The sequence below is a fragment of the Branchiostoma belcheri genome, unplaced genomic scaffold, assembly GCF_001625305.1.
Source record: "Branchiostoma belcheri isolate BF01 breed outbred unplaced genomic scaffold, Haploidv18h27 scaffold84, whole genome shotgun sequence".
Lineage (NCBI taxonomy): Eukaryota > Metazoa > Chordata > Leptocardii > Amphioxiformes > Branchiostomatidae > Branchiostoma > Branchiostoma belcheri.
This window is the reverse complement of record NW_017804509.1, coordinates 31295-43563: the sequence shown is the minus strand read 5'-3', so window position 1 is coordinate 43563 and position 12269 is coordinate 31295. Positions and strand designations below refer to the sequence as shown.

The following is a 12269-nucleotide window of genomic DNA, read 5'->3' as shown; positions in this document are numbered from 1 at the left end:
TGTGCCAAGTGGAAACTTCAAGTTAATTTAAAGAAAACGAAAGTTATTATTTTTAACAAATCTGGTCGGTCTTTCCCACACCAAAGTTTTATGTTTGGACAGGACAAAGTGGACATAGTCCACTCCTACTGCTACTTGGGCCTGAATATTACCTCATCCGGTAGCTTCTCTCTTGCAAAAAAACAGCTCTCACTCAAAGCAAGGAAAGCCATGTTTAGTCTCAAATCTTTACAACGTTCTTCTGTCTCTCCTAAGTGCCTGCTCAGAATATTTGACGCTTGTATCAAACCAATACTCCTGTATGGGTGTGAAATCTGGGGAAAAGATCCTGTAAATGAGACCTCACCAATCGAAAGTTCCCATAACCGTTTCTGTAAGAATGTACTTGGGGTGCATAGAAATTGTAGTAATGTAGCTGCTAGAGCAGAACTAGGAAGACTCCCGTTAGATTTAGATATATCCCTTCGTACTGTTAAATTCTGGACACACTTGACACAACTTAATACCGATACACACCCTCTGCAAGTTGATCCACTCCTGTTACAACGTAATTCCCTGACATGTAGTCGTAGACGGACATTGTTACAGCGAGTGAAGGAGATCCTCGACCACTGTGGATATTCCTACCTACTGCATATTGATAGTACAACCTGTGATATTCAACATATGTATAAAGTATTAAGGACAAGACTTTCAGACATGTACATTCAAACTTTCTTCCATAGTTTGTCTGTTAATACCGGTAAGCTGAGATTCTATAGAAAATGTAAAACTGAATACTGTCTAGAACAATACCTAGAACACTGTGACTTCGGGCAGCGCTCCGCTATTAGTAAAATTAGAATCAGTGCCCACCCCCTGGAAATCGAAAAAGGGCGATATATGAAACTGCCTGTGTCGGAGAGAATTTGTAAATATTGCTCCTCAAATGCAGTGGAATACGAAATTCATTTCATCTCTAACTGTCCATTTTATGACGACATCAGAAAACAATTATTTACCACCGTGTCCAAAATGCTCCCTTACTTCCCCACCGTTCCCTACCACAAAAAAACATGTTTACTACTAAAATCAAAGAACCCACATATTATAGAAGAAGTGGGTAAATTCGTCTTCCACTGCCTGAAAAGAAGAAGTCAAACCCAGTAAATATAGTACCATGCATGTTGTAGAATATAGTATAATGCTAGACGTAGATATAGTCTCACATATTACTGTATTTCCTTTCTTATGTTATTTGTAACTGCAATTAGCCCTCGGGCATGTATTTGCAATAAACTTTCTTAATTATCAGATGAGGGAAGTGTAGCATCGAATTGAAGGCGATGTCAGAAACACACAGCATATCATCGATTTTATTTCACTTGTACATCTTTTATTCCTATAATCTGAAGATACATTTTCTGTCAAAAATCACTTTCCTCAAATACTCATGCTAAACAGTTCTCGAAAATTACATTTTAGACAGAAAATACCTTTTTACATTATCTATATTGCATGTACTTGTATTTTGTATAAGTATTAGCTCCGTTTTGAGGTTATATGGTTTTTGTACAACTTTCTTGATTTGTATCATATGCCTTACTCTCTTCATACGATGTTTCGATTCAGTACTAGTATTCCTTGCCATAGTTGAGAGTTACATATTTTTGTATATCAATGTTTATCCATGTATTTCCATGTTTCAGTGCGTTTCTCACAGATTCCACAGTATAAATAATGACGTGCAGTTGCTTGTGGCACGCGGTGGCAACATTTCAAAGTGCAAAATTGTTACAAAATCTGTGACAATTTAACTATGCTGAACTGAAAATCTTCAGTTTGTATGATATTTAAAGTGCTGATAATAATATGGATGATATGCATATATGGATGAAAGAAGATTTGGCACATTTTTTTCTGACAAAGCCAATAATAACTTTGACGCATTCTGACTTCTTGGTGACATTTTATGCTATAGAGCCTTTCTACTTTAATTTTCATAGGGACAATAGTGAATGCTAGCTCAAGCGTTTTTGGACATTGGGTGATGTTTTGACCCCTTCAAAGAGGTTGTATTCGTTGTATACAGGTTACATAATTCGAAGAATAAAGCGCACAAGGAGGGCATAAAATAGTGAGCACTTTAAAGTGGTCTTGACCTTCTGGCCTTCGAAAAATCAAGGACAACAAGATGGCGGTCAGCACCTGTTCGATTCATTGACACGGACAGTGAAAGAAAATGTATTATCTATATCACCGTTTCTTTTCTCACGATCATTGTTTGTTGTACATGAACTGCATCCCCAGAGCCGCTTCGTACTCCTTCGCCTTCATTCGGAGCGCGGCGATGGACGAACATCTCCGAGTCTCGGAGTCGGGCGTGTTCGGAGGAGGAAAGCCGAGCGGCACGATGGTGCATGACGGGATCGGTGACGTGTACAGCGTGGTGGGCACCGTGACGCTGTGGATTGTGGGTAGGACGGGGCTGATGGCGGGGCTTCCCGGCTGGAGCGCACGCGTCCGCTCTTTGGTCTTGTCCTGGAATAATTTAAAAATTCAATTTTCAGTTTTCATAGCGGGAGTACAAAGTACTCACGAATTGCGTCGACTTTACATGTTGGATACAAGAAGAAACACAGGGCAATTACACTCATACGGATGCACTAGCTCGTATATATTAGTAGAATTTAAAGCAAACATTCGTCTTAAGGATCTAAATACTACTACCGAAAGATTAGAGAACAAACGAAGGATCACCACACTCATAGCAAAGAGTAGGGGACCTTCCTGGTGTGAGTGGTTCAAACCTTACAGTCTGGTATCAGGTTTGACATCTTTGAAGAGGTGATAGTCACCTTTTAGTGTTACGTCAATCCTTCTACAAATGTGGCAAATCTCAATGAAATACGTAAAGTATGCACGAAAGACACACAGGCAGACGGTAGGAGAGCAAAAGAGAATGAAAGAGGGTGTTTTAGAGAGAAAAGTTGAAATGAAACAGACAAGGGACGGAGTGTGTATCCGTACCTTAGGATCCACCCGTGTGATAGCCGCAGTATGAGGCGCAGGCACCATGGCCATGTCGGTGTTCTGGAGAAACCCCAGCCCGCCGAAGTTCGTCAGTTTCTCGTACTTCCGCCACTTCGCTCGTCTGTTCTGGAACCAGATCTGGATAGGGGCAAGAAGGAAGAGGTTGAAAAGTCCATTCTGTTAAACTTTGTTTCTCTCTTAACCATTGATGCATCTACAAGTGGGATCGTGTGGCGCCGTACAGCAGAGTGCTCGACTCGGAACCAAGAGGTCCCGGGTTTAAGTCCTGACATGCCACTGATCTTGTGCCATTGTGTAAGGCACTATACACGACTCACTTAAGTCAAGTGAACATGAGTATGTCCTATCCTGTATTTTGACCTCTGCGTTTGTGGCGTTCACCATGTCTAGTCATGAAATGTTGGAAAATAAAATAAAATAATCTACCAGTTTTTTTCCATTTTGTCCCTTCATATCTGCAACTCTTTCGTTCGTCTATTCTTTTTTTTTTTTGCTTTCTTGCTTAGTCGTGTGCAACAAACGTTCGGTCATTTATTTTCAATAAAGTTTAATTTCAAAACGTTATTTCCAATTCTCCTGACCTGAACTCTGGCCTCCGGCAGCTTGGTTTTCCTGGCCAGCTGTTCCCGTGTGTGTACATCCGGGTAATGCGTGACCTTGAACACGTCCTCTAGCGCCTTCAGCTGTTCCGCAGAGAAGGTCGTCCTCACCCTGCGCATGCGCTTCACCCTCCTCTCGGGACCCTCTTCTGAAACCGAGGCATCCGTCCCGCCTCAAGATACAAGATAAAAGATTTTGGACACTGAACAAGACTATTTCTTGAGAGGGGAGATGGAAGCCATGGGCCCATCACCCTTCATTGAACCGCGACGGGGGCCGACATCGTCTACAAGATACCTTTGACCCAGTGTTGACGTCACACTTCAAAGGAGCCACGTGACAAGCCTCACTGGGTCAGTCTACTGAGGAAGACCAGAGTGACTGGTCGAAAGCTCTAGGTGAGAGAAGTTTTTTTTTTGTGTTGGACCAAAAGTTTTAACTTTAAACATGTAACTACCAACACAGATGAACTTTCATGATAAGATACAAGATGGCTTTATTGGTATTCGCAGTGTGTAATACTTAAAGCCGAATTTATACTAATCACACTTTGATAAAAACAGTTACAAAAGTATTGTTATCTTTGACAGTAGGCGTAGTTACGTAGTATAGGTGAATATTATATTATATTTTATCATATCATATCATATTTCATATATCATATCATATCATATTATACTAGTAAGATACTATGGTAAAATAGAACCAGTTAAAATTACATGTGAAACAGTTACCAACCTCCGCTGCACACCGACTCCCGTCCGGTCTCCGACGCGCTGTCGCCGCCTACGTCATACACGTCAGCGTCCGTGACGTCACCGTCGGGAACCTCGATGTCATCGCCGCCGGGAGACCTGACGTCATCACTGGCGAAGAACTGCCCTTTTGTATCTGTAAATGATATATCATTAGGTTAAAATTTTGGTAAACTTTCTCTGACTTTTAACAGAAAAAAATACTAATAGAGACTTTTCCATGAATAATTTTGCAGATGATGTTTCTTATCTCAGTGTTGGGAGTCTGTTAAAGTAGGCAGAATTAGGCAGTAATAACATGAATAATTTGCCATGAAAGTGAGCCCACGGTAAAGGTACTTTAAATGTCCTTTTTAGTGCATATAGTGGCAATTTAAGTTTTTCAACCAACGCCGTTAGTTAAAGACTATACGTTTCAGTTGGCATCACTAGAGTTACCTCTTCGCATGCGCACCAAAGAAACTGGTTAAGAAATGAGGTCTTGTCTGGTCGGAAGACTGGATCCATCCAGTAACCTGCTACTGAGACTTTTAAACCTGACGCTCTAGATTTAACATAATTACGTTCCTTAATTTGTATATAAAACATTTAAAAGCTGGCGATTTGTAAGAAGGGTCCGCAATTCAACCCTGGGCTGCCATGACCTCCACACGTGTACCATATGATTGTATGTATGAACTTTTCACTCCATGGTATGAATGAATAAATAAACCAGTCATCAAAAGTCGGCACCCTTCAGATCACATCTCTTTATCTCACAGAAAGTCGTAATTCATTACGCAAAGTTTAGCCCCCCGCCATTCTGCATTGTGAAGTGTGTTGACTCCCCACACTGTGTAATAGGCTTACACGGCCAGTCAACACGGCGGCAGCATTGTACTCTAAAATCAGAGGTTTGGGTTTGGGCTTATTTTTGGCTTAATTAGGCTTTTTATCGGGGTTTCTTTTTTCCACTGAATTTTTTTACGCCATCCCAACACATGAAAAAATTCCAGTGCAAAAAAAGATTAAAACCGATTTTAAAAAAAGCATGAAACACGCCAAAAATACGCCAAAACCCAAACCTCTGATTGTAGAGTAGCGGCATTGCGTCATAGGGATTAGCCTAATGCAAGTCCAACACGCCGGCTTTGCCTCGCCGCTGTAATCCGGGGCTAATCTCTGGGCAAAGTTTGCGTCTCAATGACCTATTGTTTGTGTCTGTAACCGATACCCATTGTTAGTAATGGTCTTAGAATCTGTACCAGACTATAGCTGGAAGCAAAAATGGCAATACTTAGAAGTATTGAAGTATTAGAAGACGTAGATCTGTTTCTAGTGCTCAAAAAAGCTTAACATACCTGTCCCTAATCCAAAGTTAAGAAAACGATTTTTAAGCTTCGTAAGTTCTTACTTGCTTGTGAACTTGAAAACTTTCGTTATGTAAAAAAAAAAACAAGGAGCTGTAAATTCGATTTTTTAACCTCCTTGGTAATAAAAGTTTTTGTTGCTGTTGTTGTTGGACGAATACAGTCGAGTATGATTAAAAATGAATGACGTCAAATATAGAGATTATTTCATATAGGAGGAAAGTTGACTATCCCAAAAGATGAAAAATTGCATTGGTTTATTTTCCATACAAACTCCCCCTCCTCCCCCAAAAACCTTTAACTCCCTGTCCCGCCCCTTTGTCAAATTCTCTAAGCTTCTCTAGAGGCATAGCCTATATCTGTACAGTTGCATTGGTATAACCATAATTCGACGTGACACACCAGTTTCGCAGGCACGCGGCGCGGCGGCAGCTGGCTGTATCTGTATATTTAAGCCTGTATAACCACCCTTCGGCGCAACACACCAGCTTACACACCAGCTTACACTTGTATTCAACCTTCTTGCACTGAACGACCAGTTACGCCTAAACCTTTGCACACTTGTCAAACTGTAAGTGTTGTAAAAAAGCTATCTATTGAATTTTCTGCCAAAAACGCTCCCTAGCCTGCTCCGACATTGTTCACAGTCCCGCCCCTTTGTGACATTTTCTAACCTTTGTGTTCCTCTCTGTCTATCGTTAAAGTCATAAACAACCTGCTTTATCAGATCCCGTGTAGCTCCGGTCCCCCGTTCCCGGCCGTACCGCCTCCTCCCCTCGCCCACTACCCGGTAACCGGCGGCCGAGGGAACTAATAAACTCGGCCCCGCGAATTTATGGTCCATTGTACCTTAATTATGCCGCCACTTAATCTAATTGAACTCCGGCACCGAATGGTACCTCCAACAATTACCCGCTCTATTGTATAAACAAGCGGCCGACACGCCGGTTATTCTTACAATTCCTGGTGTACATGGAGCGAACAATACACGGTCAGATATACAAGTCATGGGCATAGGGCGTACGCTGGAGCTTGACCTATGTCATCTTTCAAAGTGTATCGAGGAGGTTGTGGGGGGATATGTAGCCTCCTTGGTTGTAGAAACAAGTCAGATTTGCTCAGGGTATTCTTACAATTCATGGCCTACATGGAGCGAATTTCTAGTAAAGTAAGATACATGTACAAGTCATGGCCGATACAAGGCGTGACTGAACGCCAAACAATTCTACATAGAGCTTGACCAACAGCCATCTTTCAAAGTTGCAGCAATGAGATTTAAGATTATACTAGGAAATACATTGGTTGTAGAAACAAGTCTCGATAACTCAGATTGTTTTTACAATTCCTGGCCTACATGGAGCGAACAATACACGGTCAGATATACAGACTCATGGGTACAGGGCACGGCCAAAGGCTGGAACCATTCGACTTAGAACTTGTAGCAAGGAGGTAGTTGTAGCAGAATTGTAGCAAGGAGATTGTACTGAGATATGTAGCCTCCTTGGTTGTAGAAACAAGTCACAATCACTCAGATTGTTCTTACAATTCCTGGCTTAAATGGAGCGAACAATACAGTCAAGTATACAAGTCATGGCACAAGGCGCGGCCAAAGACTGGTACGACTAAAGTAAGAGCTAGAGTCTCGGTCATCTTGCAAAGTTGTATAGACAAACCCCTTCGTCCACAGCGCCGGTTATTCTTACAATTCCTAGCTTACATGAAGCGAACAATGCACGCTTAGATATACAAGTCATCGGCATAGGGCACGGCCAAAGCCTAGTGCGATTTAAGTAAGAGTAAGGTAGAGTTTCTACCTCTATGATTAAAGTAAGAACTAGAGTCTTGGCCATCTTGCAAAGTTGTATGAACAAAAACCCAGTGTCCAAGGTTGTTCTTACAATTCATATCTTACATGGAGCGAACAATACGGTCAGATATACAAGTCATATATGGCTGGAGTATAAACGATTCGACCTAGAGCTTGACCCATGTCATCTTTGAAAGTTGTATCGAGAGGGAGGTTGTATGGAAATATTTAGCCTCCTTGGTTGTGGAAACATATCAGACCACTCAGATTGTTCTAGCAAGTGACCAATACAGTGAGAGATACAACTCATGGTGCAAGGCAAGGCTATACAGTGTAGGCTGAAACATTCAAAGATTAACTTAAAAGTTGAGTTTTTAGGGCTATCTCAAAACAACTGTACCAACATTCAACAAGCAACCCCCGCTGAGGTTATGAAATTCTTTTTGTATGTTTCGCCTAACTGGTAAACTGCCGGCATTATAGTTACAAGTACATGGACTGTAAGGTTTGAACCACTCATGTCACGATGGACCCTTTTCGATATTAAAGTGTGGTGGGATCTTTAACATGCTCAAGGTGTGGCTAGCTCTCCTTCAACACAGTCGTCGGAAATTCCTGAACGTTAACCTCTACCAGGCTTCTGGAAGCGGCTGAAAAGAGTGGAATTTGGTCAAATAGACAACATGCCAGGGGAGATGGTTAGGAGAACCACTTCTCTGGCCAATTTCTACTCTTTTCAGCCGCATCCCGAAGTCTGTTAGAGGTTGCCTGAACATATGACAACTTAGGCTTAAACGTACTATGTACTAATCTATTCCCAAGACCCCGATTCCCATATATCCCGTACCTGTCCGCTCCCATCTTGAGGACCGGTTTGTGTATTTTCGTCTCCAGCCATAAAAACTGCCATAACCCAGATTATTATCGTAACTCGGCTCTTTTCATGTCGGCGCTGTTTGCCGGTAAATATGGGCCGAGCGGGCTGTAAAGTTAGTGTAAAGTTCTGTGGCGTCAGGGTCTTCAACTAAATCAACACAAAAACACATGTTTACAAGACTTAGCATAGACTGTAGGCGTCTTGTTATCATCCTATATTTGTCCTATATCCTATATTCGTCTCCCACTGCCTCAAAAGAAGAAGTCAAACCCAACAAAACTAGTACCACGTATGTTGTAGAATGTCACAAAGTCTCTCATATCATTGTACATGTATCTTGTTTTTCGCACTTGTTGTTTGTATCTGCAATTAGCATTTGGGCATGTATTTTCAATAAAATTTCCTGTGACAAACTTTCCTGTATCAAAGCACTGTGAGTTTTGTGTCCTATAGGTATACTGTTTACCTGGAACGTAACATGCGTATATGTATAGCAGCACTTTGGATTTGTGCGACCAATGGTTTCATAATATGGAATATGATGCGCGATGTAAAAGCGCGATTTTAATGGCAACAGAAAAATGTAAAACGTGACAAAATTCGTCCCTTTTCCATGAAATTCGTTGAGGGATTTGTCAAATGTTTGGTCGTTTAGCGGTAGCAGACTCCAGTGAAAAGCATGTGAGCTGAAATATCTTTGCCTGATCTAACATTGTGAAGGCTAACATGATATTGTATGTGTTATGTAGAGAGTGTTACTGAGGAAATGGGTTCATGTACCCACTTTAAAAGTGATTTCTGGATAAGAAGCAAATATGCGTGAGACGTATAAATCATATCGTACACATAATAACATTATCGTTATCATGTAACAACAGAAAAGAAAATGCTTTATGTATATGTTTTGCCTTGTGTGTCGGTGGCGGCATGAATATAACTTGAGTGTTCCGTCATCATGTTCTGTCAATAAATGTTGCAATGAAAAGAAACAGAAAAACCACTCTGAGTACTTTTCTGTATTGTTTTTATAGCTTTGGCCTAAACTTCAACCGCAACAATGTGATACCCGTTAAGGTTTTGATACACACATAATCCTTAAGTTTGTCGCTTATATACATTGGTATGTACCTATCTTAACGATCTTGCCGCTAAAGTGTCGAATCGAGGTAAAGCAGAAATATGTAACTGTTACTACTTCTTGTTTTCAAACTACTTACTAAAACTTAAAGAACTAATTTTTTATGCAAGAAAATATGTCCCTGTAGCAAATCTAGCCCATATTTAAAAGAGGGAAGGTCTGTCGTTGAAAGAACGTATTTTATTTCACACGTTCGACTAATAGAGATTGAATTCCAGTGTTTTCATAAAACTAGCAAGGAGGCACGATTTGGCATGTCAACTTTGTTTGGTGCACCCTCCTTTATTTATAACTTAGTGATTTGGAACATGTGCCAGTGATTTGCGGTTCATTCTCTCTTTTATAAGACGATAAACGGTATTAAAACTAGTCTCTACCAGGCTCCTAGAAGAGTAGAAATTGGCCAAATAGACAAATAACATGCCAGGGGATTTGGTCTGCTAAAAACCACTAAGTTTCCAACTCCCCTGGCATGTTCGGCCAATTTTTACTATTTCCAGTCGCTTCTGAAAGCCTGGTAGCTAAACCACGACAGCTAAACCACGACATACCTGAGAAATAAACCACTTCGCACTCAAAAACTAGAAAGAAGGCACTAGGTGTACATTGACTTACGTTCACTCTCTGTTCTATAATACTATAAACAGTAAATTGCACGGAAAGTTAATTCTACCACACGCTTCGACACGCTACAAGCGACTGGAAATAGTAGAAATTGACCAAATAGACAGATAACATGCCAGGGGAGTTGGTCTCACTGACTGATAAAAACCACTAAGTTACCACTCCAAATTGTACTCTTTGGCGGACTAACTCCCCTTTTTATTACTCTTTCAAGTCGCTCCGAAAGCCAGGTAGAGGCCAGTTGAAAAGCACCACGTACCTGAGAAATCTACCGAGTCCTGCTCCTTATGACCACTACTGTGGTCTTGCGAGGTGAGAGCGTGCAGGCTGTAGTCGATGGGCCCTACCGGGGAGCAGGAGTCCCGGCCCTCGGCGTGAGGGCGCTCCTGCCACCGAGGAACCGCCGGCGGCCGCCCGAGGATGTTCTCGATGGAATGTCTCAGCGTCGGGATTGTTGACAGGTCCATTGTTCACCGCGACAGTGTTCCCCAGACAGAGACCGAGTTGAAAAAGTACTATAAAAATCCTAACTATTCCAGTTTTTTAAAGTTTTCTCAGTAAGGGTACAGTCACTGTACTAGTCTATGCTTGGAACCCTTACCAGAGATAGGCGTAGTGCATACTTGTAGTAAGCAGTCGGGTAAGGGTGTACACTGTACAACAACTTGGACGAAAAAGTCTGTCAGTTCTCAAATGTTCTTCCCGTCGGCGACGACAATGAGGTGTTTACAAGTCGGTGGACGCCATGATTTTTCTTGCTGCTGAAGGACGAGTTGACCTTGACAACAAAGGTTCGATCCTGGGTCTCCAAACGTCGTCTGCGAAGTCGTTCGATCGAACCACCTGCACACCTGGCTTGAGAGGTCGGCAGGTGAGTTGTTCTTTTTCGTGTCCGGACCTGCCGTCTAGAGGCAAACCCTTTCCTCGGGACGTCTGTCTGTGTTTCCTACCGTGCGGAACAACAATGTGCTTGAGGCCGTCCTGATAAGGTTTTTGTTTTACGGCGTTTGGAGAGCCGTGTTTGATAAAGGGGAGAGATTGGAGAGTCGTGTTTGATAAAGGGGAGAGATTACACCGGCTAATTAACTATAGGAACCCCACCGTGGGTCAACATGGCGGCAATGGGGCATGTCGGGAACGGCCATAGAACTCTTTATATACAGTATGTTTAGAAACGTACAGAGATAGAAAGATAAGTGCCTTGAACTCATAGTTTGTGATGTTTTTATAGCTTGCGTTTTATCCTATTTGATACCGTAATTCTGTAGATATGAAACGAATGTTTTTAGCTTTAATTATCTGTAATATGTAACCTTACAAAATTAAGTATTTGTTATCGCTATCATGATCGGGTTTTTATTGGTGTCCTGCATGTTTCTAAGTAGTGGATGAACTGGAGACAAAAGCATTAATTTGTTTGAGAACACTGATGATGTGCTGATGAAGACAAGAAAGAAAAAGAAATAAGCATGAGTTCTTCATGATCACACAGAGAAAGACCTGGCAGTGCACACTCTCTGAGAATGCAGTAGACAATTCATTCGTGTATTTGTATAATTCTAGTAATTTGCCCCTAAAATAAAATAAGCTGTTTACAAGTTACCTTCTTACAGAACCACAGATCTTCCCTGAAGGCTTCCTTTTTTTTCTAGAATGTTGACACAGAGCTTGATACCTATACTCAGATTTTCTTCCTAGTATTATTTTTGCCCAACTTATTCAAAATTGCTGCAGGTTTGTACAAAGATGAAGCCTACACTTAAACCCAGAGGACAAGAAACACTGCCCGTCTTTTCGTCTGGTGATTGCTTTCTAATCAAGACAATGACTCTCTCAATTAAAGACGAACATTACAAACTGAAGGTATCACTTATGCAAACATAAATCCTGTATCTTAGAGCATAATCTATGGAATGACACATAACTTTGTCGTGAATCAGAGAATACAAAAGAAGATATCGACGTGCCCCGGAAGGTTATACAAACAGGTCGTCATGGACGGACGGTGATTCACGGGATTCCTATGCAGTTTACTTTTACATTGTCCTTAGTCAACAGGAGTTGGATATCTTAAAAATGTGGCGGA

The 12269-nt window shown here is 41.5% G+C and overlaps 1 protein-coding gene across 1 annotated transcript; it reads right to left on the bottom strand.

Annotated features, from left to right (window-relative positions):
• Nucleotides 1–1414: 1414 nt before the first annotated feature.
• On the bottom strand, nucleotides 1415–11118 carry LOC109486929 (dorsal root ganglia homeobox protein-like). The gene is made up of 5 exons (XM_019790834.1): nucleotides 10443–11118; nucleotides 4372–4524; nucleotides 3615–3805; nucleotides 3010–3150; nucleotides 1415–2520 (listed from the first exon to the last, which is right to left on the bottom strand). The coding sequence occupies exons 1-5, from the start codon at nucleotides 10648–10650 to the stop codon at nucleotides 2257–2259; spliced, it is 957 nt and encodes a 318-aa protein (XP_019646393.1). The 5' UTR covers nucleotides 10651–11118; the 3' UTR covers nucleotides 1415–2256.
• Nucleotides 11119–12269: the final 1151 nt, after the last annotated feature.

Excerpts from the sequence above, each read along its gene's own strand:
- LOC109486929 (XM_019790834.1), bottom strand. The coding sequence starts at position 10,650 with ATGGACCTGTCAACAATCCCGACGCTGAGACATTCCATCGAGAACATC. Across the intron at positions 4,525-10,442 it reads GGACTCGGTAGATTTCTCAG|ATACAAAAGGGCAGTTCTTC; the intron begins GTACGTGGTGCT and ends TATCATTTACAG. Across the intron at positions 3,806-4,371 it reads GGAGTCGGTGTGCAGCGGAG|GCGGGACGGATGCCTCGGTT; the intron begins GTTGGTAACTGT and ends TTGTATCTTGAG.